We start from the raw sequence: 22690 nt of genomic DNA, 5'->3' as shown, positions 1-22690 counted from the left end.
GATTGTAGAAGGTAGTTGTAGGATTATTACTTCAATTACAGGTGTGATTTTTTTTTAAATTACATTTCTATAACAGAAAACCCCTGGTGTAAATGCAGTTATACCAGCATAAAATCCTTTTGCTAGTTATTGTTTATTTTGATCAAGGAAGCTATACTGGTATAAGATGCATCTACACTGGGAGGGTTTCCTGGTACAGCTATATTTGCAAACCTTTTATTTTATACATCTGGCCTTACTGTTGCTACAGCAGTCTTGTCTTCACTGCCAAAAAGAGGCGTTTTTACAGTGGGATTACATGCATTAGCTATCCAACTGTAAAATCCTAATAAGACAAGACACAGGTCGCTTTTACTGAGATGTATCTAGGCCAGGTCAAGGCTATATTCACTGCTCATGGGTCACTTCACCTTAGGGTGGCCAGGTATCCCAATTTTATAGGGACAGTCCCGATTTTTGTGTCTTTTTCTTATATAGGCTTCTATTAACCCCACCCCCTGTCCCGATTTTTCACACTTGCTGCCTGGTCATCCTATTTCATGTAGCTATACCAGAGTAAGAACTACATTGCCTTGTCTCCGCTAGGATTTCACACTGAGAACACTAAAGCACATAAATTATCCCACTATATAAAAAAACCCCACCTTTTTTGGCAGCAAAGACACGTCCTAACGTTAAGGCCTACACTAAAAAAGATTTGCTGTTATCCCGAAACAAGTGTTTATAAACTATGTGCAACCTATATATTAGTTTCCCCCAGTCAAACTGGGCACAGCAGTAACAGCTCTTTTTAAATACTGGAATAACTAGATACTAGGGTTTTTGTAGGTATGGAAATAAAGAAAGAAAAAAAAATCACTCCCCTAATCCACATTAGACCTTAGACCTGGCCTAAGACTGAGAAGAAAATGGAAGTACAAACTTAACAGGTTTGTCTTTTTTAAATGCCCAACGTACTGGTGGGTCAGATGGCTCATTGAATGGCGTCTCCTTGCCCCACACTCCAATAACATGGATTTTTTTGGAAACACTGCAGAAGAGCACCACACATCAAGAGACAAAAGGATAGGCTTGTACATCCCCTTGTGCCTTTCCAGCTGGAAAGGAGTGAAATAATCTGTAAATGTGGTCTCTTGTTTACTGAATGATTTCAGGCTTACCATGGTTTAGAAAGTAATTAGTAAGCTAGGTACCAGTTACACATCCAACAGTCTTTCAGTGTGGCCAGGACACTGTCATAGTGGACCATGATCCTCCCCTACAGTCGTTTCTATGTTGTAGCCCACAGCTTCCTGCTAAGTCTCCCATGCTGAGCACATGACAGTTTTGTTCATACTTACATTGGCAAAACAGCTTCAAGGAAAGTAAACTCAGTCTAAATCCAGGTGTGGCCAAATGGAGGTCTAACAAGGTTTGGTCAACCAATGTCAGTAAGGCCAACATTCATTAATAGAGAGAGAGAGGTGAGAAAGATATGGGGGGGGAAGGGAAATTTAAATTCAGGTTTATCTGCTTTGTACACTTGACGGCACTTTTTGTCCAATTTGCACATGTTAACAGGGGAATGAAAAGCATTTAAAATAGAAACGCGATTGTAAAATCCTCAAAAACCGGGCAGATGTAGCATCTGAAACTGCTCTTAACATCAGCTAGATTTTGGGTGGGCATTGTCCCTTTAAAATATGGTGTGGGAATTGGTTACATCAGACTGCCTTTTTCCCTGTGATGGTGAAGACAACCTGAAGTGTGTTTGTGCCCTCTTGGGGCAGGAGGGAGGATCTTTTTGCCGGAGCATCTCTGACTGGAACTGGTTTCCTCTGGTGGCCGCTTAGTTAGCATTTTAGCCTTAAAGCTTGCTGGATGGCTCACCACTTCAGCCAAGCCTTTGTCTTCTCTAAGGCCTTTTTCCCCTTTCTGTTCCTGCTTTCACTTCATTAAATGATGTTTGTGTTTGTAGATAATATGCTCCAGTGTCACCGCAGTTGACAAACTAGAAATTGCTCCTAGACTGCTTAACACACCAAGAGCTGATCCAGGATGTGAAGCGAGAGTTGCTGGGACTGCATGTTAGTGTTTGTACCTTGTGCTTTCCAGAGCCAACAGTGAGCTGGAGCTGACAAGATTCCTACCCACCCAGCACTTGAGACTGGAATGATGTCAGTTTCTGCACACTGTTGCCTCCCAAGTATAGGTCCAGTTGGAAGAACAAAGGATGGCCTGGCTTCTATGTGTTTGAATCAATCAAATCGATCCTGCTTTGGCTTCTGGTGGATCATACACCTTCACCTTAGGAAGGAGCCAAGGTTTCAGCTGTGACAGTTCTTAATTCTGGTGAGAAAAAGTTCTCCGTGTCTTTTATATTTTCACTTTTACAGGAAACATCTTTAGATGGAAAGCCATCTGCAGTAAGAAGGTAGAGTTAACCTTTGGTCTAGTCAACAAATCTTAAGCCTGTCATTGAATTTCTGTTACAGAGCTATGAACCTAGAGCTCAACGTTTGTAACTTTCACATGAGCCGACAATTGGATCTGACTAGGATCAGAGCTGCTGTGACATCTGTGACAGTTTGCATTAGGGTAGAAACAGTTTAGTCTTCTACACAGTTTAATTGTGTCCTTCAAAGATGTTAAAGGTATACATTAAATGTTGCACTGCAATATAAAATAATTTTTTACAGTCCTGTACTGATTGTTGTAGTTATATAATTCATTTGGATCTTATTTCTTCTAGACCCTCTCCAGTGGAGCAGCCTTTCAAGTAGTAGTAGATAGAATTAGTGTACAGTAATCATGGAAGCCTTCTAAACAGGCATTTAACCTGGACTTTCCTTGGCATTTATCCTGCCAATGTGCGGTAATTGAGAGACAAACACTGGGAAACACACAGTAATTGGATGTCTTCTCCTTCTGCCTCCCCCAGACATTGTAAAGCTGCCAATACATGACTTTTCTAATGGCTTGTTGTTAAAAATGCATTTTTTCCTCTTATGTTGAGGGTTGTTCTCTTATAAATCTTTTCTGTCTGAACTCAGTTCTGAGCTGAATCTGTTGTAACTTCTGCATCACAAAAGAATGTGTGTGTCTTCTTCCTTTTACTGCAAAAATTGTTGCAAACCTGATTACTATCTAGATATGCCCAGACTTTTCTCATCAATGCTTTATTCTCTTTTTGCTGATAAGTGTTGTACATGTGCAGGCTTCCTGTGATGTTTTTTTAACTGATGGGGCCTGATTCTCATGTACGCTGCGACCCATTTACACCACTCCAATAGTGCGGAGGCATTGACGTATGTAAATGTAATTTACACCTTTCTAAATAGAGGCTTTGATGTAAATGAGAATCAACATCATTGTCTTTTTTTGATGTTCAGAGCTTGAATGTTAATTTTCCGAAATAGTGGTGGGAAGATGTTGGGAAAGAGAGCAGAAACATCTGTATAATATACACTGTCCATTTCTTATTATGCTTCTTTAAAGTGACATTTTACAGTTTTATACGTGATAGTCCACTGTCCACTTGCTAGCCAATACTATGAAACACTGTAGTTACTTGTCATAAGATTAGGGAAATACAGTACGGCACTCTCTCAGATACCATGTGCCGTAACACTCTAGGTACTCAGATTTTTAAAGGCGACAGCTATACTTTGAGAATTGCACGTTTATGAGCATTGTAGAAATCATTGTTTAACTGAGATCTGTTGAACATCAATACTGGTGTATTAAAGTCATTCTTTATTTTAAAAGTTTTTTTTTTTAAAAAGTGAACACTAAAATATTTGCTTTTTTTTTTTCTTTTGAAGAAATCCATAAGGTCAAACCAGTAAGGCATCCACCACTCCTATTGAAGCTTATGGGAGCTGAGAATATTCAGCACCTCTAACTCAGAACCCAGGTGTACACTTCGAAATAACAGCAAGAAACAGCTTTTCTAAACTACGTTTTTAATTCCATTCCTCCAAATTTGAGATTTGGTTTGGGGTTTTGTTGGTTTGGGGGTTTTTTTTCCCCATACCCACACATACCCCTTTACAAGGAGCAAAATCTCCTCTTGTGATTTAGCATAAAATATTGCAGAGCAAGTTTAAGTGAATGTGGTTTTAAATTTAAACTGCAGTTAATTTAACAGGTCAGATATAGCAGAAGTAACAAGGTCTGTTTCCTCTAGGTATTATATATCAAGTCTGTTCTCGCTTCTTCATCTGTTGGCATTTCTCATCCATAGGAATTAAGTGCATGTTAAGAGAAAATAGCCTTTTTAGAAGATTGACTTTTACTTCTATTGCTTCTGTAATTTAAGTGTTTTTTTTATATTGATATACATTCAATGCATTCAGTCTACAGCTATATAAAATGGAGTGTTTGTTTATAATGATTTCACAAGTCAAGCGTTAAATAACACCCTCAGAGGCAGACAGCAGTGGGAGCCCCATAAATGCAACCAAAGGCAGACCATGACTCTAGACCTCATGCAAGACCTCCTTCGGTCTGTCCTCATGTTTATAACTACAGTTGTACCCACTGAAAAATCAACATGTGCTGATTGCTATCACAGTTTTCTCCCGTTCTGCGTACAAAGAAATGCTGAAATATCTTATACCATTGTGGGGTAACTGTTGGCAAAGGCGGATTTGTTAATGGTGAGGTTATTTAAAGTCAAATATAAATGAGGCTGAGCAGACATCCCCCTACCATCTGGTTGCAATATTGTGTGTCCCAACAGTTTTATACATCAGGTTGTTCTTTAAATCAAATAATTATCTTTTACAGACTTATCATCATGGGAAGGTACCGGTTAACCTGCTGGATAGTTGTCCTTTTGGTTGTGATGTGGAGCGACGTTTCCTTTTCCAAAAAAGGAAAGGGTAAAGGTGGAGGCGGTGGGAACACAGGAAGCAACCGCAATCCCAACTATCCCAGCAACCCCGGCTACCCCCAAAATCCTGGCTATCCCAGAAACCCTAGCTACCCCCATAATCCTGCCTACCCCCCCAATCCCGCCTATCCCCCTAATCCCGGCTACCCCCACAATCCCAGTTACCCCAGGAACCCTAGCTACCCCCAGAATCCTGGCTACCCTGGTGGTGGTGGGCAGCACTACAACCCAGCTGGTGGCGGAACAAACTTCAAAAACCAGAAGCCCTGGAAGCCTGATAAACCCAAAACCAACATGAAAGCCATGGCAGGAGCAGCAGCGGCAGGCGCCGTGGTGGGTGGCCTAGGTGGCTATGCCCTGGGAAGTGCAATGTCAGGAATGCGCATGAATTTTGACCGTCCTGAAGAGCGCCAGTGGTGGAACGAAAACTCCAATCGCTATCCCAACCAAGTGTACTACAAGGAATACAATGACCGCTCCGTTCCAGAGGGAAGGTTTGTGCGGGACTGTGTGAATATCACAGTGACCGAATACAAAATTGATCCCAATGAAAATCAAAATGTGACCCAGGTAGAAGCCAGAGTCATGAAGCAAGTGATCCAGGAGATGTGCATGCAGCAATATCAGCAATACCAGCTGGCCTCTGGTGTCAAACTACTCTCTGACCCCTCGCTCATGCTGATTATCATGCTTGTCATTTTTTTTGTAATGCATTAAGAAAGCAGTCTCAGCCTGAACTGTGCTGCTGATCTGTGCAAACGTTCAGAGGGAATAATCTATATAAAACAGCCTCTCTGTGGAGGTCTCTCATTCTTGCTTGTGTTTGTCTTAGGTGAAGTATCTTAAGATCTGTAATAGGTATCAATAATGTACCATAGAGACACAGGCTGACAGTGTATAGCTCTCTCTTCAAAGCTATCTCTGATTATACACCTACTGTCCAGAATTAAAATTAGGTCCAGACTTCAAATGGAAAGAAAAGTCAATCTGTTAGTTCCACGTTTGTTCTAGTGCAATAGACCATAGTCAATACAAATCAGTTAATACTGACATAGTGAGCTTGTGATCACACAAGAAAGTGGCCTTCACCAAAATGCCCTCTTCCTCAAATCCACTCTTTAAACTCTGGTACGGATAGGATCCATCTGATTACACTCATCTTCCCTCCTCCAAACTCGACCACTTTTGAGAGCTGTTTTTCCATTTCAGTACACCACTGGACTTTTTCCTCTTCAGCTCGTCTAAATAAAGACTTCAGACTGTTGTCTGGCTTCACAAGCCCTCCTTGGTCATCTAGGCTGAGCAAGTTGCAAAGGCAGAATACTTATGAAAATCCTCTTTAGAGATAATTGATGTCTTAGTTAATGACATTAAATAGTACCAAATGGCATCAATCCCCAACTTGGGGATGTCACATTTTTTGGGACATCCACAATCCAAGTTCAAATTACAAGTTAATTTTGTAACCTGGAGTACGTACCAAGTATTTCAGACAGTTTTTCCTGCCTGTCCGTGGCTTGTGAAGTGAGACCCTTCCATTGTTAGGCTGTAGTTTGTATCCTTAGATCACCTTCTTGTACTTAAAAGTATCCTCTCTAAGCACATGTGTACATAGTGGCGTTCCATCCATTTAACAATTTGCCCATTGCAAACATTCCAGCAGCAACTAAAGAATAGGCCAGCTTTGGAGGCCAAGAGTCAGCCTAAGATGGCAGCCTGCCAAATGCCCAGGTTTCAAGGAGCAGGCCTAGGAATGTTAAGTTTGGGCAGAGTATCCTTTTAGTTGTACAGTAATTGTCTTTGACTTGGAATGTTTAAGGAGACAAATGGCTGATGAAAGTGTAAAAATAGCTGCTACCGTAACATTGGTTTCATAGTTGTCGTCCCAAGAAAAAGCAATTCTGCCGATGCAGTAAAAGGTGCATGGTTTCGTTCGCGGCTATATTGTCAGTAAAGTTTCTCCCTTTACCGAGCTGCATTCACACAAGCTGTTGACTTCATTGGAAGTTGTGCATGACATACTTTAAAAGCCTCATCTAAAGCCTATTGAAGTCAATGGAAAGGCTCTCATGGATCAGGCGCTAAATCAGTAAAACTTGCATTACACTTACTTCAGCAACTTGATCAAGTTAGAGCAAGCAACATCAGTCAATAGCCTGACACAGACAGTCAAAATGCTGGAAACCATCTTTTGGAAGCAACTAATCCTGGCTTAATACCCTAATTATTATGGTAATTGATGGGGTCAGTTACAGCTAATCTGCATTTTGATTGTCTTGATGACGCAGAGGTGTTGTATATAATGTGTAGTATATGTAAAGGTTACGCTTATTGCAATTACCATGCCAAATATTTAATATACTGTATATTTCAGCAAGGCATTGAATGACTAAAACAAGCACCCTTAATTATTTCTGCTTCAATGTAAGTTGAATGGATATAGTATGAAACTGTTCAAAATTCACACCATAAAGACAGGACTTTGAAGTCACATGTAGTTTGTGATGTGAGAACATTTTGTATATTTGTAATGGTGCATGTACTTAACTCTGACGTTCAAATCCTTTTATAAATGTTTGATGTCTGGTAAAAATTAAACAGACACAGCAAAGGCTCAAGCGTGTCTCTTTCATGCAAATATCTTTCTTTATTTGTGAATGTTTTATCTACTCAAATTGAAAGCTGAACTCCTGTTCTCAGAGACCACTACTTCTGCCTGAACATTTTCATGTTTCTGTTGATCCAGGCACTGATATGGCCCTCATCACCATAATATCTGAGGATCTCACATTCATTAAATGAATTTTACCCTTAAACACCCCCACTGAGTTCATAGAATCATAGAATATCAGGGTTGGAAGGGACCTCAGGAGGTCATCTAGTCCAACCCCCTGCTCAAAGCAGGGTTAGGGAAGTATTGCCCCCATTTTACAGATGGGAAAACTGACATGTAGAGTATATTAAGTAACTTGCCCAAGATCACACAGGAAGTCTGTGGCTGAGGCAGGAATTGCACCCAGATCTCCTTGGTCCCCGTCCAGTATCATATCCACAAGATAGTCCTTCCTTGCTTGCCTGTGCTTTAATTGCATTTTAACAGCATATATGGTATAATTTTCTAAACATCTAAGTCCCATTTTCCTAAGTGACAGAGGCACTCTTGAAAATTGGATTTAGTCTCCTTGGTAGCATAGCTGGTTTTGAAAGTTTTATCCATAGTGGCTAAGCAATTCTATGTTCCAATAAAATGTAAGTGCCAAGTTACTAGATGGAGAAGTTATTTACCTAGCTCAAAACACAGGTAAATAAATAGAGGTAAGGAAACTAGCAACTTTTTTGCACTGGGACACAGGAGAGTCTTGTAGCTAATCATACAATAGATTGATAATCTTAAAAAAAAAAAAAAGTGATCCTGTATTGCTTTGCACCCTGTATAAACACTAAAGCTGGTCTGGGAAATGGGGTTTCCATTTTGCGGGAAATTCCAACATTTCAAAAATTCATCCTGAATTGGACTGAAAAGTTGACATTTTCCACAGAACAGAAATTCCAAAAACATTCAGTTCAAACACCATTATTGTTTCAAGAATGCCAAAAAAATATAGTAAGTCAGAATGAAACAAAATAGTTTAAGCAAAATTGACATTATCAAAAACTGAGAAAGTTAAGATGAATCCAAAGTTCTCCCCTAAAAAAATCCTCAAAATTGACATGAAAAGTTTCAGTTTCAACAAAATTGCATTTTCTATTCCACTGAAAACTTTGACCAGCTCTAGTAGGTCACATAACTGGGCAAAGTGGGTGTATTTATATGTATGTATGTTCTGGTTTGGTGGTGTGTTGCACCCACTTTAAACATGTGCTAAGCAGCAGAGAATCAAGATGAGAGCATCACACGCCATCATTTGGTGAATTGGGGGCCAGACTCTCAGCTGGTCAGCTGATCAAGCTGGTCTCAGCTAATCAGCATTGCTCCGTTGACTTCAATGGAGCAAAGGACCTATGCCTAGGAGGATAAGTAAGCACCTAATGTTTAACATCAGATCCTAGAGTTAATTATTTATTAGCCACTTAGTTTTGCATGCTTCAAAAAATGATGGGCCTTAAAACCATTTTGTTCATTTCCTCTTTTCAGGAAATGTTTGCTTCCTCTGTGTGTGAATTTAAGGACTTGTGTCAGGAGCCCAATTCATGGCCTCAGATTGAAGCTCTATTGGTGGAGAAAACTGGTGTCTCCTAAGCAACGGCAGCACAAGCTTCCCTCACCTTTCCTTTCCTTGTGAACTTCAGTCTTTCCCTGAAGGGTAGTTCAGTCACCATGACCCATTCAGTCTTTCGCATCTCTGAGATAGCTTCAAATTAGTGGCAGTTTCTCTGATGCGGGTACTTATTCATTAGAAATACTGACACTGACAAACTCCCTTATCATAAGTGACCAAACAGCCATCACTTTTGCTCACTACTAACCTGGGGAGCATTTGAACTGGTATCACAAGAGTTAGGATATCCTATTTCCCTCCCCTTCCCAATCCCTGATATTTCTTGCTTTAAATTAATTAATTTTAGACTGTGTCTTGAATCAGTTTGTCTGGGGGAGAAGGTGCACACAGAAACAGAATCAACTGTAATCTTCCCTACACACACACACATACACATACACACAAGGAAAGCTGTATATTGTGTCGGTGAAATATAAAGAACAAGGATGTATAATGGCCTTATGTACAATCACTGCAAACTTGATGCACGACCCTATTTTGAAACCCCTGACTTAATATCTCCCATTTATATTTTTCCGCAGAGGTGGGGCCCAAACCAGCACCCCAAATTCAAAAACCCAACACACACTGTAGGAGTCCAGATCCAAATTTTACACCTGGCCCATACTCCTAAAATGGGCTGAACCAAAACTCCAGGTCTAGAATGCCAGTACCCTGAATGTTAGGAAAGTCCAGGGAGGGATCTGAACTGTGCGTCTCAGGTCAACGTCTAGTTTTCTCAAGCACTGGGCTTTTCCTAACAGTATTAGCGTAAGTATGTCACAATTCAAATATTTTATGCAGTGATCTATTATGGATGTAGCTATCTTCTTAGGTCTTTTGTACCTCTAGTATTAAATCATGTATGTGTTATATTGCAATTTATATATGAGGTGACTGAACTTTTATGATTTGCATAGCTACCTGTTTATCAGATGAATCAGATGAAGACCTTATTGCTTTCTAATGAACAGGCTTAAAATGAAATGTATTGTTCCCCCACCCCCTACCCTGCCCCCTGACTTGAGTGTAAAACCCTGTTTTCACCCTATTATGAAAATATTAGCAGCTGCTCTGCTGTGATATTGTCTATCCATTACTTCACTCTTAAGACTGGCAGCCACGAAATATTGATACACAGTACTTCACACTGGAGTAACCGATTCTTTCCCCTTAAAACTCGAAACCCGCAATGGATCAAGTCTACGCATCTCTAATACCAGTGGACTCTGGGCTCTCTCACCCAATACATGCAATTCAGTAAATTTGTTTTCTTTAGAAAAACAGCTTTGGATTTGTTCCCTCGCTCCCCTCCCCTCCCCCCATTTTTTTTTGGCAGTTACTCTTCGCCACTGGGGTAGCATGTGAAGCATTATAGAAACACAAAGGTAGACATGATCCCAGGGTATGTCTACACTACGAAATTAGTTCGAATTTATAGAAGCCGGTTTTATTGAAATCGGTTGTATACAGCCGATTGTGTGTGTCCACACAATACAATGCTCTAGGTGCTCTGGTCGGCGGACCGCGTCCACAGTACGAGGCTAGTGTCGACTTCCGGAGCATTGCACTATGGGTAGCTATCCCAGAGCTATCCCACAGTTCCCGCAGTCTCTGCCGCCCTTGGAATTCTGGGTTGAGATCCCAATGCCTGGATGATGCAAAACAGTGTCGCGGGCGGTTCTGGGTACGTGTCGTCAGGCCCCTCCCTCCCCCGTCACAGCAACGGCAGACAATAGATTCGCGCCTTTTTACCTGGGTTACCTGGGTTACCTGTGCAGACAACATGGAGCCCGCTCAGCACAGCTGAGCTCACCGTCACCATATGTCCTCTGGGTGCCGGCAGACGTGGGACTGCATTGCTACACAGCAGCAGCTGCTAACTGCCTTTTGGCGGTAGACGGTGCAGTAGACTGGTAGCCTTCATCGGCGATCTGGGTGCTGGCAGCCGTGGGGCTTGCCTTTTGGCAGTAAATGGTGTATTATGACTGTTAGCCGGCCTATTACAAGTCGGGTCATCGCACATTAGCAGAGTCTTCCCTGAGCAGCAGCTCGTGCAATAGGCCTGAAGACCATCGTCATACACCGCCCCGTATTTGCTGCCAAGCACCCAGAAAGATGCCGAGGGCTATCAGTCACGCTGCACCGTCGTCTTAAGATGTAAAAAAATAGATTTTCTCTGTATTCATTTGCTTCCCCCTCCCTCCGTCAAATGAATGGCCTGCTAAACCCAGGGTTTTCAGTTTGATCTTTGGGGGGACCATTCTGTGTGACAGGTGTTTGTGTCTCTCCCTGATGCACAGCCACCGTTCTTTATTTTAATTCCCTGTGCCTGTACGCCATGTCGTCACTCGGCCCGCCCTCCCTCCTTCCCCTAGGCCGTCAGATACTACGTTTGCGCCACAGCTCGAGCCGAGAAGCGGTTCGCGCCTTTTCTTTGAATTCTGGGTTGAGATCCCAATGCCCGGATGATGCAAAACAGTGTCGCGGGCGGTTCTGGGTACGTGTCGTCAGGCCCCTCCCCCCTCGTCACAGCAACGGCAGACAATAGATTCGCGCCTTTTTACCTGGGTTACCTGTGCAGACAACATACCATGGCAAGCATGGAGCCCGCTCAGCTCAGCTGAGCTCACCGTCACCATATGTCCTCTGGGTGCCGGCAGACGTGGGACTGCATTGCTACACAGCAGCAGCTGCTAACTGCCTTTTGGCGGTAGACGGTGTAGCATGAGTGATAGCCGTGGGGCTGGCAGCCGTAGGGCTGCATTGCACCAGCCCCTTGCAGGCAATGGTATATTATGACTGGTACCCATCGTCGTCGTACTGGTATGGCTGTCAATCATGGCCACCTGGGCAGACATGCTACTGTTTCGATGATGACGGTTACCAGTCATAATATACTATTTTCTGCCAATTGCCCAATATTGTCTGCTAAGCACCCAGAAGAGGCCGAGGGCGATGCTGGGTGCTGGCGGACGTGGGGCTGGCAGACGTGGGGCTGCATTGCTACACAGCAGCAGCCCCTTGCCTTTTGGCAGATGATGGTATTTTATGATTGGTATCCGTCATCATCGTACTGGAGAGGCTATCACTCATGCTGCACCGTCGGCTGCCACCTTAAGATGTAAAAAATAGATTTGTTCTGTGTTCATTTGCTTCCCCTTCCTCCGTGAAATCAATGGCCTGCTAAGCCCAGGGTTTCCAGTTTAATCTTTGGGGGGACCATTCTGTGTGACAGTTGTTTGTGTTTCTCCCTGTTCCTGTACCTGTACGCCATGTCGTCACTCGGCCCTCCCTCCCTCCCGCCCTCCTTCTCCTGGTCCATCAGATACTACTTTCGCGCCTTTTTTCTGACCAGGCGCCATAGCTAGCACTGGGATCATGGAGCCCGCTCAGATCACCGCGGCAATTATGAGCACTATGAACACCACGCGCATTGTCCTGGAGTATATGCAGAGCCAGAACATGCCAAGGCGAAACCCGGACCAGGCGAGGAGGCGATTGCAGCACGGCGACGAGAGTGATGAGGAAATTGACATGGCCATAGACCTCTCACAAGGCACAGGCCCCAGCAATGTGGAAATCATGGTGTCACTGGGGCAGGTTGATACCGTGGAACGCCGATTCTGGGCCCGGGAAACAAGCACAGACTGGTGGGACCGCATCGTGCTGCAGGTCTGGGACGATTCCCAGTGGCTGCGAAACTTTCGCATGCGTAAGGGCACTTTCATGGAACTTTGTGACTTGCTTTCCCCTGCCCTGAAACGCCAGGATACCAAGATGAGAGCAGCCCTCACAGTTGAGAAGCGCGTGGCGATAGCCCTGTGGAAGCTTGCAACGCCAGACAGCTACCGGTCAGTCGGGAATCAATTTGGAGTGGGCAAATCTACGGTGGGGGCTGCTGTGATCCAATTTGCCAGGGCAATGAAAGACCTGGTGATAGCAAGGGTAGTGACTCTGGGCAACGTGCAGTCAATAGTGGATGGTTTTGCTGAAATGGGATTCCCAAACTGTGGCGGGGCCATAGACGGAACCCATATCCCTATCTTGTCACCGGAGCACCAAGCCACCGACTACGTAAACCGCAAGGGGTACTTTTCAATGGTGCTGCAAGCCCTGGTGGATCACAAGGGACGTTTCACCAACATCAACGTGGGATGGCCGGGAAAGGTACATGATGCTCGCGTCTTCAGGAACTCTGCTCTGTTTCGAAAGCTGGAGGAAGGGACTTTCTTCCCGGACCAGAAAGTGACCATTGGGGATGTTGAAATGCCTATCGTGATCCTTGGGGACCCAGCCTACCCCTTAATGCCATGGCTCATGAAGCCATACACAGGCAGCCTGGACAGGAGTCAGGACCTGTTCAACTACAGGCTGAGCAAGTGCCGAATGGTGGTGGAATGTGCATTTGGACGTTTAAAAGCGCGCTGGCGCAGCTTACTGACTCGCTCAGACCTCAGCGAAAAGAATATCCCCATTGTTATTGCTGCTTGCTGTGCGCTCCACAATATCTGTGAGAGTAAGGGGGAGACCTTTATGGCGGGGTGGGAGGTTGAGGCAACTCGCCTGGCCGCTGATTACGCGCAGCCAGACACCAGGGCGGTTAGAGGAGCACAGCAGGGCGCAGTGCGCATCAGAGAAGCTTTGAAAACGAGTTTTGTGACTGGCCAGGCTACTGTGTGAAACTTCTGTTTGTTTCTCCTTGATGAACCCTCCAACCCCCCCCCCCGACCCGGTTCACTCTACTTCCCTGTAAACCAACCACCCCACCCCACCCTCCCCTCCCCTCCCGCTTGCAGAGGCAATAAAGTCATTGTTTTTTCACATTCATGCATTCTTTATTAGTTCCTTACAGAGGTAGGGGGATAATTGCCAAGGTAGCTGGGATGGGTGGGGGAGGAGGGATGGAAAAGGACACACTGCATTTTAAAACTTTAACTCTTATTGAAGCCCAGCCTTCTGATGCTTGGGCGATCATCTGGGGTGGAGTGACTGGGTGGACGGAGGCCCCCCCACCGTGTTCTTGGGTGTCTGGGTGAGGAAGCTATGGAACTTGGGGAGGAGGGCTGTTGGTTACACAGGGGCTGTAGCGGCGGTCTCTGCTCCTGCTGCCTTTCCTGCAGCTCAACCATACGCTCGAGCATATCACTTTGATGCTCCAGCAGACGGAGCATTGCCTCTTGCCGTCTGTCTGCAAGCTGACGCCACCTATCATCTTCAGCCCGCCACCTCTCCTCTCGTTCATGTTGGGCTTTTCTCATCTCCGACATTGACTGCCTCCACACATTCTGCTGTGCTCTATCAGCCTGGGCGGACATCTGCAGCTCCGTGAACATCTCGTCCCTCGTCTTACGTTTTCTCTTTCTAATGTTCACGAGCCTCTGCGAAGGAGAAACATTTGCAGCTGGTGGAGGAGAAGGGAGAGGTGGTTAAAAAAGACACATTTTAGGGAACAATGGGTACACTCTTTCATTACAAGGTCGCATATTTCGGCTTGCAGGCAGCCATCGTAGGCCACAGTGTTTTGGCTTTTTTAACCTTCTTAACATGTGGGAAAGGTTGCAAACAGCAGCGCATTTCCCATATCAAGGATGAATTGGGTTGTCCATTTAAAATGGGGTTTCAATGTGAAAGGAGGGGGCTGCGGTTTCCCGGTTAACATGCGGCACAAACACAAGTAAACCACCCCCCCCCACACACACACGATTCTCTGGGATGATCACTTCACCCCTCCCCCCCACCGCGTGGTTAACAGCGGGGAACATTTCTGGTCAGAATAGCAGGAACGGGCGCCTCTGAATGTCCCCCTTAATAAAATCACCCCATTTCAACCAGGAGAGCTTTCTGGAGATGTCCCTGGAGGATTTCCGCTCCATCCCCATACACGTTAACAGACTTGCTTGCTTTTTTTTTGTAATGTTTACAAATATTTACAAAGTTACACTCACCAGAGGTCTCCTGTGTGCCCTGAGGGTCTTGGGTGAGTTCGGGGGTTACTGGTTCCAGGTCCAGGGTCACAAACATATCCTGGCTGTTGGGGAAACCGGTTTCTCCGCTTCCTTGCTGCTGTGAGCTACCTACAGTACCTCCATCGTCATCTTCCTCGTTCCCCGAACCGTCTTCCCTGTGTGTTTCTCCAGTGAGAGAGTCATAGCACACGGTTGGGGTAGTGGTGGCTGCACCCCCTAGGATCGCATGCAGCTCCGCGTAGTAGCGGCAAGTTTGCGGCTCTGCCCCGGACCTTCCGTTTGCTTCTCTGGCTTTGTGGTAGGCTTGCCGTAGCTCCTTAATTTTCACGCGGCACTGCTGTGTGTCCCTGTTATGGCCTCGGTCCTTCATGGCCTTGGAGATCTTTTCTAATACTTTTCCATTTCTTTTACTGCTACGGAGTTCAGCTATCACTGCTTCATCTCCCCATATGGCGAGCAGATCTCGTACCTCCCGTTCGGTCCATGCTGGAGCTCTTTTGCGATCCTGGGAGGACTCCATCACGGTTACCTGTGCTGATGAGCTCTGCGTGGTCACCTGTGCTCTCCACGCTGGGCAAACAGGAAATGAAATTCAAACCTTCGCGGGTCTTTTCCTGTCTACCTGGTCAGTGCATCTGAGTTGAGAGCGCTGTCCAGAGCGGTCACAATGAAGCACTGTGGGATAGCTCCCGGAGGCCAATAACATCGAATTCCGTCCACACTACCCCAATTCCGACCCGCAAAGGCCGGTTTTATCGCTAATCCCCTCGTCGGAGGTGGTGTAAAGAAACCGGTTTAAAGGGCCCTTTAAGTCGAAAGAAAGGACCTCGTTGTGTGGACGTGTCCAGGCTTAATTCGGTTTAACGCTGCTAAAGCCGACCTAAACCCGTAGTGTAGACCAGGCCCCAGTAGCAAAAAGCTTACAGTCCTGTAGCTCTGTTAGTCCCAGCACTCTGGAAAGGGAGGATGCTTTGAAGTAGACCCACTGTTTAAATTTATTTTGCAAAACAGTAATTGGCAACGACTGGTACCTCTTGAGACACTAGACCAGTTTTAAGATGCGGCTGCTTTATGGATGCCTGGTCTCTTGGGCCTAACAGGTTGGAATTGCACAGCTCATCATTCTGAGTCACTGAGGACATGTTTACACAGCATTTTGGAGGTAGGGTGACCAGCCATCCCAATATTAGAGGCTTTGTCTTACATACGCAACTATACCCTCCCCCACTCTGAAAAAAATAAACGTTTGGTCACCCTGTTTGGAGCAAGGCTCCCAGCCTGGGTCAACAGACTGGGGATAGCAGGGCTGCACTAGTGCCCTAAAAACAGCTGTGCATGCAGCACTGTGAAGCTGCGGCTCAGGCTTTGAAGCCTGTCCTTTCCTCAGATTTCAAATCTCGGATCATACAGATATTTATAGAGTGGTAGCGTGCGCCCCACTAACCCAGTTCTGTTGGCCCAGGCTCATTCCAAAACGTTGCATCAACATACCCTCCCCCGCACCAGCCTTTATCTGATGAGGCAGGAACAGAAATGGTCATATCTCATTCTCTCTCTCTGTGGCTAGGATAAGATGCTTCCTCCTTTCAGCTGCTGCATTGACTTTAGTTTTCGTTTGCCTTGCCACACCTTTTCCTGCTGATCCCCTCAATTCCTCTAGCAGCCACCAACCCTTACCAATCACTGCCTATCCAGATTGAAAATCCCTTCTTCCCATTGGGGCAGTGCTTAATTTGTAATGAAAGAGGTGCTTGGGCTCAAGCATTTTTTTAACAGTCATAACTGATGCAGCAAGCCCAGAGGTGCCAGGACTATGAACTGCAGCTGTACGCTTAGGTTCTCAAAGGGGACAAAAGTCCAACCCGCCTGTTACACCAGACTGTTTATAAAAGGCAGTAGACATTGAAGACAAGTAGGTGGTACCAACCCTTGAAAAGAACTAAAGCCAGGAGACTTCCAGGCTCCTGCTACAGTCACGGGTGGATATAACACTAAGCGGGAAGATTCTAGAAATGGGAGGAAGTGCTTGTATTGGAGAGTACTGAAATGTGTTTTCATTGGATAATATTAGTGGGATGAGGCTGCCACCCCTTCATGGGCATTGTTTATTTAGCTGTCACGCAGTGAGAGACTGGGGGATGTGTAGAATGGAGAAAGCAAGGTTTACCGTCATGGTTTCTTTTCCCCACTGTTTCCTGAGACCCCACATCCACTGTGATCCCCTTGGGCCTTTGCTGTCCTACTCCTGAAAAGCATCCTGATCAGACTGGGGCCATCTAAATTAACTTACTGTCTCAGCCCCCATAAGGGCCTTTAACACCCTCTTTAATGCCACCTAAGAGACTGTCAAAGAAGGGTTTCCCCTATTAAACACAAAAGGTCTCAATACAGCAAACATAAGGGAAAGGGCAGTTTGTTTTATACAGCGCAAGCCTTACTTACTACTTTATATTTCAAATGCTTTAACTGCTTTTCTGTGTCTTTAATAAAAAGGTTAAAAAGTGGTTGTTACTCTGGGAGTCACCAGCAATCACTGACAGAAAACCCTGCATTACTCCTGCCTGTTAAATGTTGTAACAATGAGCAAAGGTTTTATTAAACATCTTATCCCTTCTTGGGTCTGACACCCCCCTATATCAACACAACAATTCACAATCTGACCCTAAAGGATTTAGTGGGGTTTAAAAAAACCTTAAGAATTTTAAATCTGAGCCATTTTTATGAATAAAATTGATGGCCAATCTGGTCGGGCAAGAAGCAGTGCACACTGGTCTGGTTATTAATCTGGATAAAACTAAGTCAGAGTTTAAGGCTAGAAGGGATTACACCAAGGTCAATGAATCTGACCTCCTGTACATCACAGGCCAGAGGATAAAGAGGGGTGCAGTTTGGATGGCTAACAATATTTTGGAGCTGTTCCCATGAGACTTCAGCCAGAAATGGTGGCTATTTCACCAGATCAGCTCATCTGGCAAAAGATTGAGAAGGGAATCAGGCATGATCAAGCCATTTGTCTCCTTAGACCAGAAGCTTGCAAGAACAACCCATCGTGGGAGATTTAAATGTATAGGATTAAAACTGGTTTTTGCTCTCCCAGGAAAATAAGGCCACAGAAGTGAGTTGGGATCCAGTGATCTGAATTCAAATACCCCCTTCCTGAAATTTGGAGGGGTTCAGATTAAGTATTTGTGAAAGAGAAATATTACAGTATTTGAGCATCCAGCATTTGAGACTACGTCTACACTATGAACTAAGGGAATGATTCCCCTGCTCGTGTACATCATATACTCATGGCTAGCTGTCATTGACAAGCAGGAGTATCAATAGCAGTGTAACCAAGGTAGCACAGGTAGTAGCAGCCGAGCCTTGAAACCCACCGGTTTCGGGCCAATATGTCACTTACAGCGTAGACGGAGTCAGGATTTCATTTTTGTAGTGGAAAGGTAGGACATACTTTTCCATGAAGCTACTTGCATTCAGCAGGACTACATTTGGCATATATTTTATGAGATAAGAAAAATATCACTGGTAACTTATGTTATATTGCAAGCTTCCTTAGTATATATAGATTACAGAGGAGGTGGGGTGGGGGGGGTGGAGCAGGGAGATAAAAGCACTTCCACTGAAATCACTTACTGGACACATTTACATTAGCCCATCGTAGAATATCAGAACCTAGAGTGGAGCAAAAGCCAACGTGGAAGCCAGAGAAAAGGGACTGGGGTAAGATCAAAGAAAGTCTTAGCATGTTTTTAGAACCAAGATATAAATGACTTGACTATACCACAACAGCTGCATCTCTGTAACATGAGCAGCCCTGGGCATAAAGGGGGCAAAAATCTCTTGTCAGCTCAGTGACAGAATGACTCTTTCATTACCAAGAGAAGCCTGCTATAGAGTTTCAAGCTGATTATTAGCTGGTAAAATTAATGGAATGGGGAGGGAACAGGTCAAGCAATCTGATTGGCTAACATGGGGTTAATTCCCTAAAATATCCTTTATACGCCAACCAAAATGAGATCACTGAAAACGAAAAATTCAGACAATAATATTTGATTTTATTTTTTGCTATGTATGAGCATTGAAGATCTCAAATGTCGAACATTACTTAGGAATCAATGAACGGTGCTGGGTCTGTCCTGCCAGGCAGTAACCCTCAGAATATGCCTTGCATCATGCTGGCTAGTTTGAGCATTTTACTCCTTGTAGATTTCGTATGCTAAAGCCTAGGCAGTTACACAGCAGTGCCAAACCATCATCAATGGCAAAACCAGCATGGTCTCCAGTGGGACCCAGATTTGACCCTGATTGTGTGAGCGAGCTGAGGAAAATAGAAATCCCCAGACAAGGAAATCAGCATTACTTACCCAAAGTGGTCTCTACCAGCACCTCCCATCCTTCCTCCGGGTTTCTCATAACTGGAGTCTAAATGGTTTTATTGTTTTCCTTAATCTTCTAGGAAGTTCATTCAAATAAGCTTTCCATGATTCTGGCACAGCTGGCTGGGTGCCATCTCTGCTAGGAAAGCCCATACTGTAAACAAGGGCTCTGCATCTTTCTGATCCAGCTAAAACAGTGGTTCCCAAACTGGGATTCACGAGTCCCTGGGGGGTTTGTGAAGTGTTACAGGGGGTTCTTAGGAAAAAATTCCCTAATGGCGGACAGAGTTGTCCCTAGGGACTCTGGGTAGCATGGGGCCAACAGCCCGGAGCCCTTGGACTTCCAAGAGCTAAGCAGATCAAAGCAAGCATATCTATCACACTGAGGAGTTTTAAACTTCAAAACTCCTTATAAGAAATGGAAAGGGAGGTGGATATTTTTTTGCTGTTTTTAAAATTAAATGGCAGTTAGTATTGTTTTTAAAATTATTATGAAGAACAAGTTTAAGCTTTGTTGTACTGGACTGCTCAAGGCCTGAATACTTGTGTAGGAGGAACTCTGAGTTGGCTTCTTAAATACCTTCATGCTGTTTCACATCTGATACTCCTTGATGAAACATAGGAGTCTTGTCTTAGAACAGGTGATACCAAGCTACAAATGTGAGATCTTGGAAGAGTGTTGCCATTTTCATAATGTAATAACAATACTGTAATGATAAATAATAATTAATAGTATGTAATAAGCATGTCATAAAACAAATTTTATATTTTCAAGATCACTGCTTTTATAATTTATACTCCGGTAAAGGAGAAAATCCCTGGAAATATTCATTTTTAGGAAGGGGTTTGCGAGACTTGACATTTTAGTGAAAGGGGTTCACAGGTTGTTAAAGCTTGGGAACCACTGAGCTAAAAATATATATTTGTATTGACTCTTATTGTTATTTGAATTATACACAACAGAGAAAGAGGCTCAGATTTAATTGTGATCTCCAAGAGACTGTGACATGATTAGGACTGGTTGAAAATTTTCCATCAAAACTGTTTTTAGATGGATAATTTGATTAAATGACATTTTTCGCAAGGTTGCGGTGTTGTACTCAGGGACCAACACAGCTACTACAAGACAAGGTAGGTGAGGCAATATCTTTATTGGATTAACTTCCATTGGTGGAAGGGACAAGGGTGATAGAAAAATGATAGAAGACAAAAATACCCTGTGAGAGTTCATTCGAGAGCATAGTGATTGTCTCATTTTACCCATGTTGTTGGTGGGACATTTGATGCACTGGATGAGGTATACCACATGTTGTGGCAGGCCTATGTAGCATCCAGGGACCTTGAAAGGTGTGTTTGGGGTGGGGGCGCAGATCATCACAGCAGTGGAGATATGTCTGCAGATTTTTCATCTGTTGTTCTGTCAGGGTTTGGTGCCACTTGGAGTTGGTGTCTCCTGGTCCGTGGGGAGCTTGCTTCTGATTATGAGATTGGGGGCATTGTTTGAAGGCCAGAAGAGGGGATTCAGGAAAGATTTATATGTTCAGGTGCGTATCATGGACTTTCTCTTCCAGAATACAATCCTAAACACATTTAAACCCCCCGCCTTCAGTAAACAAGGACACTCCACCAGAGAAGTAGACTGCCTCATGGCCACCCACATACCCGGAGAAAACCTGCTTCAATGCAGAACCACCACCACCCATACACTGACCGCACAACCCTCACTGTCACCAACCACCTTACACTGGGACCCATGCAGGGTATCAAACAATTGCAACCTATACTATCCAAGGGGTAGCCGTGTTAGTCTGGATCTGTAAAAAGTGACAGAGTCCTGTGGCATCTTATAGACTAACAGACGTATTGGAGCATAAGCTTTCGTGGATGAAAACCCACTTTGTCAGATGCATGTAGTGGAAATTTCCAGAGGCAGGTATAAATATGCAGGCAAGAATCAGTCTAACCTCGTTATCTCTAGACTGATTCTTGCCTGCATATTTATACCTGCCTCTGGAAATTTCTGACGAAAGCTTATGCTCCAATACGTCTGTTAGTCTATAAGGTGCCACAGGACTCTTTGTCAACCTATACTATACACCCTGAAAGAAATACTCACCTGGGAAACTGGCATCCTTTCCAAATGCAAGTACTTTGAATTCTTGCTAAATTCAAAAAGAAGAAAAAAAAATTCCAACCAGCTCATGACACAACCCTATGTACTGCTGTTCAATCAGCTGAGGTGGGTCATTTTACCAACAACTGTAGGTGGGCTGCAGAGAGAGATCCCAGCAAATAAAGGAGCAGCTTCCTCTCCTACACTTTGAGCTCAGTAATGTATTATGTTTGTGCTCTAGCCTGATGCCAGCTTGTGATCTTGACTAGATTGAACCCAGCTTTGATTACCTGCCTTTTAGCTTTTAATGTAATTAATTCAGGCCAAGCTCCTCACAAGGTGTTGACACCTTGAAATCAATGGGAGTCAGTTGCCTAAATACCTTTGAGGATCTCAGCCCAGTTCCCAGTCAATAGTCTTGGGAAAGCCAAGTCTTCTGTTCATCCACACTAAAGTGCAACTGCACAGGGAGCATCAGTCACTCACTGCTCCTTCACACTGACCCTGTGCCTTAACTCAGAGCCACCCGGCCTTGGCCCAGCTTGGTTCCAGTTTGGCACAGCTGTGCAAAACCTATAGCGTGTGTTATACAGGAGTTCAGACCAGATGAGCACACTGGTCCCCGCAGGCATCATGCTCTATGATAGGGTTACCATTCGTCCGGATTTACCTGGACATGTCCTCCTTTTTGTGCTAAAAATAGCGTCCGGGGGGAATTTGTAAATCACTCAAAATGTCCGGGATTTCCCCCCTGCCCCGGCACAGCAGAGCGAGCGGCTGGGAGGGCTGCAGGAAAGTCACGGGCTGGACTCCGGAGCAGCTGTAGAGGAGCTCCTCCCCCCCTCCCTGCATTCTGAGCCGGCAGCTCCTCCTCCCCGGCAGCCCAGCGCCCTGCTCCGGCAGCACTGTGCAGGGCCAGGGACCGGGTTGTGTGTTGTGCTGGGGAGCGCAGCCACGTGTCCGGCTCGCACAGAGCCCAACATCCTGTTCTGAGCAGCAGGGTAAGGGGGCCAGGGGGTCGGAGAAGGGGCAGGGAGGTTCTGGAGGGGGCAGTCAAGAAACGGGGGGGGGGGCGGGAGTTCGGGGGGGGGCTA

The 22690-nt window shown here is 44.8% G+C and overlaps 1 protein-coding gene across 3 annotated transcripts in view; it reads left to right on the top strand.

Moving 5' to 3' along the window:
• The window catches only part of PRNP (prion protein), a 30955-nt gene extending 23461 nt beyond the window's left edge, over positions 1 to 7494 (top strand). For all 3 annotated transcript variants that reach the window (XM_034761797.1, XM_034761796.1, XM_034761799.1), the window contains one exon: positions 4771 to 7494. In XM_034761797.1, the coding sequence (XP_034617688.1) occupies positions 4781 to 5593 (813 nt within the window). In that variant the 5' untranslated portion in view covers positions 4771 to 4780 and the 3' untranslated portion in view covers positions 5594 to 7494. The remainder of the gene's footprint in view (positions 1 to 4770) is intronic.
• The last annotated feature ends 15196 nt before the right edge of the window (positions 7495 to 22690 follow it).

The sequence above is a fragment of the Trachemys scripta genome, chromosome 2 (assembly GCF_013100865.1).
Source record: "Trachemys scripta elegans isolate TJP31775 chromosome 2, CAS_Tse_1.0, whole genome shotgun sequence".
NCBI lineage: Eukaryota > Metazoa > Chordata > Testudines > Emydidae > Trachemys > Trachemys scripta.
Note: the sequence above shows the minus strand (reverse complement) of the source record. Positions and strands in the feature narration are given on the sequence as shown.